This window comes from Eucyclogobius newberryi, unplaced genomic scaffold, assembly GCF_026437365.1.
Source record: "Eucyclogobius newberryi isolate DKJ021-1_F unplaced genomic scaffold, fEucNew1.0.hap1 SCAF_17, whole genome shotgun sequence".
Classification (NCBI taxonomy): domain Eukaryota; kingdom Metazoa; phylum Chordata; class Actinopteri; order Gobiiformes; family Gobiidae; genus Eucyclogobius; species Eucyclogobius newberryi.
The window spans coordinates 26,760,571-26,767,524 of record NW_027315801.1 but is presented as its reverse complement, the minus strand read 5'-3'; the positions used below and the strand labels follow the sequence as shown (position 1 = coordinate 26,767,524).

The 6,954-nt window shown below is 42.4% G+C and overlaps 1 protein-coding gene across 1 annotated transcript in view; it reads right to left on the bottom strand.

The window, feature by feature from the left end:
* Window positions 1–4,187: 4,187 nt before the first annotated feature.
* The window catches only part of abtb1 (ankyrin repeat and BTB (POZ) domain containing 1), a 15,510-nt gene continuing 12,743 nt past the window's right edge, over window positions 4,188–6,954 (bottom strand). The window contains exons 11-12 of the mRNA XM_072449728.1: window positions 5,187–5,387; window positions 4,188–4,909 (exon numbers count right to left, since the gene is read on the bottom strand). Coding sequence (XP_072305829.1) covers window positions 4,703–4,909; window positions 5,187–5,387 — 408 coding nt within the window. The 3' untranslated portion in view covers window positions 4,188–4,702. The remainder of the gene's footprint in view (window positions 4,910–5,186; window positions 5,388–6,954) is intronic.

The window sequence follows — 6,954 nt, the reverse complement described above, 5'->3', positions numbered from 1 at the left end:
AACAAACATATCCTGGCATGGCTTATAAAACGCAAGATTGTTAACATTGTAACGATTCCCCCAATAGTCTAAATAAATCAATAAACTGTCACTTTTTGCATGAGTGAAACAGCGCGGGAAACAGTTTCACAATCATTCAAGGAGTATCGGAGATGCTGCAGTTACCTGTCCGTGCTGTAAATGTCTGTCTTCGTGGTTGTGCTCCTTGTTGGGAACTGTGCTGCGGTCAGATGCACTGTACTCAACTCGCATTGGACAATTGTTGCTGAGAGCGTGTGCGGGTTTAATATTACCAGTTTGAGTGGAAAATCACCAGCTTCTCCCACGCAACTACTACTACTTAAAGAGACAGGCACATGTTTATTCACACCCCGCGCCTTTACTTGGATCTACCTGTGACTTGGCCAGGTGGCAACACTGGCTTGTCTCCACTTGCTGCTTAATCGCTACTTCTTGCAACATTTTTGATTGCATTATGACGCATATTGCCCTCTTGTTTATTATATTTGAATGTTGTTGCTGTTGTTGTGGTTATTTTTACTTTTATTACTTTTTTGTGTGACCATTTTAGGGGGAAAAGTCACTGAGTCATATAGGCAACTTCTTTAAAGAACGTGTACCCCACAATTCAAAACTGCTGTTTTTAGTGCACCCTCAAGTGCATCAAAAGTGCACTATTTAACTTTTCGTATGGTCTGCCCCCTGCTTGTCTCCAGGAATGTTATATTGTTTTAATACAAATACCATATGAATGGCTGAAAAAGTAAAGTAGTAGTATGTAAATCATTTGGCGAACCTCACCACAAAAATCCAAGATGAAGTTTGGAGATGTTTACCCAAGACTAAACTGAATCTCAACTACAATAGACATATAACATGGAAAAAGAGTTTGATTAATTGACCGCCTCTAAGCATTTGCATCATCTCTGTCTCTGACTGTTTACACTGGAGGCTTTGGAGTCGAAGGTCAATGTCCTCATAGAATCAGCCTCAGTCTCTTTGTAAAGGTCCGCTCTGTCACATGGCTCCTCTGTGATGCCTTCTCACTGTTTGCCTTATCCACCAACTCTATATACTCAATATACTAAGAACAATTGCAAAGTTAAATTGGTCCCTCTTTAGTCCTTGTTTTTTTCTTTGTGGACTTGTCTCAACAAAGAATCTGTCTGCAGTGATATATTTCATATGTCTTGTAATGTGAAGTATCTCCGCTCTGTGTGAGCCTGGCACAATGTCTTGAAAAATGTATCAATAAATGAAGATGTTGGTGTCAGGAAGGGCATCTGGCATAAATCTCATGTCAGTGCGATTGATACACAAATCACTGGCATTGTTCTGCTTTTTTACTATTATTCTGAGTTATTATTCTAGCTCTTCCACTCATGACTAACAACAAGCAATGATGACACGTTGATATATATTATTTTATAACAGTCTGTATCTCCCTCCTTCCTGTGTTTACTGTCCCTTATCAGCCGACAGAGCTTACTGTAAAACCACTGCTGCCCCCCGGCCTGCCTGTCAGTGTGACGTTGGCTAATTCTTCAAGGAGAGAATGCACAGCTTAATCCCATATTACCCAGGCTATGTTAAGTGCAAGCTTCTGACCGTGGCACTAACAACAATGTCATCCACGTACTGTCTACTGGAAAATTACACAACTCATCTTGGTTACTGGATGTAGGAAGGAAAAAAACTACTCAATTACAACAACTAATTTGACTAAAGCAGGTCATATTGATGACAAAGTCCAACCGTATGATTATAGTACTACAATACAACCACTGTGAGAAGAATTCTTACCTGCTTTACATTGATTAGTCTGATTTATTATATTGTTTTGCAGGACTTGGGACTGGCCCAAGCACTGTATGGCTTGTGAATCTGCGTGGCTGGTTCTTTGCACGTTATAGAGATGAGAAAAATGGATAAAGGGCCCATTCATTCCGCACAGGCTCCAATCCGATAAAGAGCTCTGTTCGGCGCTGTTTTAGCTGGAGTGTTTACTGTGCCATTCCTTACATAAGAGCTGGACACACTGAGGGGACATGAGTCACCGTGGACTGACTCATGCCCCTAAGACCCAACATTTAAATGCGAAACATCAGCTTGTGTGGTAAAACAGAAGTGAAAAAAGTACACCTCGAAGAGCTGTGGTAAAAACTATTTCTGAGTGGTTATTGCATGTAAATTAAATAAAAAACAAACTACTTTTGCTACTATTCTACTATTGCTATATGTTGGCTATTATTACCATTGAATAATGAATGTGATTAAAATAAAACAACAACAACAATATACTACTGCCACAACTACTTTAGGAATCTCCCACAAAGAATGTCTTAAGAAGTCAATTCAAACGTTTCTTTTGTTTTTAGATTTAAGGCTAGTAGTAGAGGTATGTGTCCTGAGAGCTAATGCCCGCACAGGTCACACTGTGGCTAAATACAGGCTTAACTATGCTCTCCTTTGCCAGGGTTAATCCTGAACTGATGAACGTAACGAAACAGTGTCTCCCTTCAACAAAAAAGCATAGAATGATTATTTAAAAACTGAGACTACCTTCATTTACATTGTTATTCTGCCCTGAAATGAGGAGAGAGAAACACATTTGGCAAACCTGTAAACTCTGGATCCATTTGCAGACCATAATGTGTCTTTTATCTTTATGCTTTTTCTATTATATAACTAAAGTTAGGACAGGCACACTATTATGTTGGTTTCAAAGATGCTAAAAAGGATTTCCTTTCTTCTGCAGCTTCCTGTCCCAGATTAACCTCATTATTCCCTTTGTGATGCTCCCTTTTGTTTGCATTAACATTTCAACGCCTCACAGTTTGGGGAGCTCTGCAGAGCTAATGGATTCCAATGTTGCTTCAGATGATAAGGAGAAATAACATTTTCATCACCACCTTTTAAAGCATGTGTTTTTACAAGCTGAGGCTGATAATGGTGGATTATCAATATTTGAAACATGGACACTGGTCAGTGCAAGTTACACTGGACAATAATAGGCCAATCAGCATTCTCTGTCAAATAACACAATGGAACAAATTGCTGACACAGTTTAAATCAACGTTAGTAAATTTGTTTTATTTCCAAATAAAAAAACAGAAGTACTTGTTTGTCACAGTGTAGGGTGTTAAGGGGAAAGAGATGTTGTTTTTATGGTAGTTTTTATAATGAAATGACTAAACTACTAATTATGTAGCCTATATTACATTGTTTTATGCCAATTCTGCATATGCTTTTGTGTCTGTGCACTGCAGAAAAAAATGAGCTCTGTCAGCTATAATTTGGTACAAAGTAATGCTTCAATGATTTATTTGATGTTTGCCATTCTAATTAAATTGCAATAATGACTGTACACCTGTACAAATATATTATATAGTGTTCTGAATAAAATTACAACAACAACCTAACCCTAACCCTTTGCTGAAATGATTTATCATTTTTCTTCTTTTAAAGCGACAGACCTGCTCGGTATGAAAAAGGTAAGGAAATTCAAACTATGACTCACTATTAAAATAAACTTAGATTATTGTTCAAGCAATTGTACTCTGTTTAAATGTGTATGAATGTTCCGTTAATGACATTTTAGCCACAAGCAAAGAGACTGAGAGTCAAATACAAACCCGTTTAGAAAGCTGTGAAATGGCGCCACCCTCAGGCCGCCACACTAACAGAAGAAATTGGACAACACCTATAACATAATAACAATAACATGCTAACAACAGCCAAAACAAGTGTGACTCTTGATCTGATGCGATGATGGTTTGATTTCTCTATGATAGCCTATATGTTCTTTATTCTACTCAGACTTTACCCACTGCCCTCCTATAGCTTTTGATATAAGCTTTTGACTTCAGGGTGATCAGGGTGATGAAAAAATCAGGGTTATCTTTTTTCTCCCATATTTCCCTTCAGGGCCCAGGGGACGCCGGAGTGTCCAAACCCAGTCCTCTGCATCCTTTTCTCCCTTCTGCTGTTCACACTGGTTGCTCTCATTTTTTCATGTTTAGACCATCTGTCCTCTGTGACTTCACTTCTACATCAATGAGTAGTCTATATGAGCCCTCCTCATGTACACTCCTAATTCCTAATTCTATCCACCCTTGCCCTGAACAATGAGATCTTCTTTCTCCCGTTTATGCATGCATTATTACATGTGGTACAAAGATAATGCATTATCTTTAATGTAACATGCTTTATTTACATTAGTTAGTTTATTAGCTATTCTAACAACACATGACCAACATAAAATGGAAGACATTTTGATAACAGGCGCCATTCTGTTAAAACTGACATGGAAATAATGAAAATACACATCCTTCGTCACCAAAAATAAAAAATACACACTCATTGTATCGCTGCTTTTAGGGGACGGACTGCATTCATGCTTCAGTGCTTATGCTGAACACATTTATAAACAAAGTTATATTTATTACATATTAGATTGTGTTGACTTTCAGTCCTGGTCTCTTAAAAAACAGTAACAAACCTTTTCACCTTATATGATCAAGCTAAATGAAAACTAAAATATGTCACCTTAATTTGACATAATGAATCTGATGTTAACTAAAGGCTCATGAATGTTTATAAATTCATGAAAAAAGTAAATCTGAGGTTTGCAAATTCATAGTCACACAAACCTTCATCAAAAAGAAATGTTAAATATAATTAAAAAAAAAACATATAGTCTTCAACATTCAATATTAATGTCGCACAAAAGCTGCTCCAGGGCCATGTGCTTCTGACTGGCCTCTTCAATGGCGCTGTAGGTCTGCACGTTGCTGGAGATGTGATAACGGATGTCGTCCACCAGAGGCACAGAATCAGTCTCGTGTCGCCCCTTCACACTCGCCGCATCCTCTTTGATGAGCTCAGCAAATTCAGGGTCAAGAACCAGCTGCAGAAGATACATTCATAGGTTGTTTAAGGTGATAGACAAAGCATCAGGGTCTGAAAATAAAATGTTATGTTTTGGCACATAAAACTACACCGTAATTAGGTTGAACCAACTTCACAGAGCACAATCATTTTAATACTATAATAATATCTATATAATAATTAATAATCTCTATTAAAATTTACTCTGAATTTTCTTCCTGTGTGAATACATTTTGAGTGCTTTGAGAGATTTATGAACGCCAGAGCTAATATAAATCCATGTGTCTAATCCATACATGCTCAATGATCTTGGCCATGTATTCGGTGCACTGATCCTCGAGTCGTGAGAGGTGAAAGAGCCGAGCTGTTTTCCACAAACAGATGATGTTGTCTACTCTCAAAGCCTGACCCAGAGTCTTTCCACAGAGGCGCTTCAGGCCCGGCAGCAGATACATATCGGCCACACACAACACGTCAAACACGTTGTCCATCTTGAGCTGCAACAGGGAATCAAAAAGAAACAAGTGACTCGAGGCGATTGCACACAGGAATATTCTCTTTTACATTCTGATGTAGTCTATAGTTTAGACCAAGGGTTCCCAAACATTTCAGGCCGGGACCACAAAAGTAACCATACAAGCGGCTCAGGATCCCCACAGTAAAATTAAATGTATGTAAATTCTGTAAAAAGTTACAGAAATTAGGTTGATTTGTACATACATATACACATATTGAATTTGCATTCACCACGAGCGGCACGCACCACCACGAGCCGCACGCACCACGAGCGAGCGGCGCCGCTTCTCCTCCGCTGCACCGGCGTTTCCGTGTCCGATCACCGGCTCCACCACGAGCGGCACGCACCGCCACGAGCCGCACGCACCACAAGCGAGCGGCGCCGCTTCTCCTCCGCTGCACCGGCGTTTCCACGCCCGAACACCGGCTCCGCACTCCCGCACCCGCCGCCCCGGAGGTCTGTACCTGGGCGAAGGTGTGGCCCCAGCCCGCCACAGGAGCAGACACGGAGAGCGGGGCACCGGCTCCACCCGGAGAAAAGCAGCCCCATACAACCAAGGTACAGCCCCGTTTCTCTGCTTTCCCCGCTCCACAGACGGGGGCGATCTGGTCACAAAACTGGACTCAAATGCGTCTTGATTGGGCTAGAGCAACGCCGGCGTCTGGTATGTGGACTGCCGCTTCTGTCCCAACGTCTTTGTTTTGTTAGTCGTTTCCATTGTTTTGTTTTGTTCCCGCGTCTCTGTGTTGTCTTCTGTCTACATCCCTGTTCCTTAACTTCATCGGACATTACTGCACCGTCCATCGCTCATCTCCTCCCTCACTCCTGGACTATCTACTGCCCTAGCCGCCAGCTAACAGCTGGCTTAACACCTGCGGAGGTCCGTCATGGTATCGCGGGGCCTCCCTGCCGTGCAGACAAGGTCTGGGGCAACCAACGCCACTCACTCCACCAGCTTCAACACCCGGTCCACTGCTGCTTTTTCACAACTCTCTGCCCACCAGCTTCTAGTTAACCAGCCTCTAGCCACCGCCAACATTCTAACTGGATTACTCTCATCTGCTGCTACGTTCCATCTCCTCCTCGAACTATCACTCCCACGCCTCCAGGCCACCGCTCCACCAACTTCTCGCCTACTCACCTACACCGCTGCTGACCTTCACCTCCTCAACCATAACCACCGTCTCCCAGCTGCTGCTGCCTCTGCAGCTAGCTCAGCTGGGATCCTTCGCCGGCCCCGCTACATCCACAGGGGCTCTGGTCTCTCCCATAACCAACACTCCAACGACGGCTCACCTATCCCCTCACTCTGGACTAGTTTTCGCCCCCCTGTCACCCCCACCTGCCGCACTGCCAACCTCAGCAACCTCCGCCCCCCCACCCCTGCGCCCCCATCCATCTCCGCGCCCCCATCCATCTCCCTTGCACTGCTGAACTGCCGCTCCCTCGCCAACAAATCACCTGTTATATCTGAACTGCTACTGGACAATAACATTGATCTGCTTCTCCTCTGTGAAACATGGCAACAGCCCCTGGACTTCTATGCT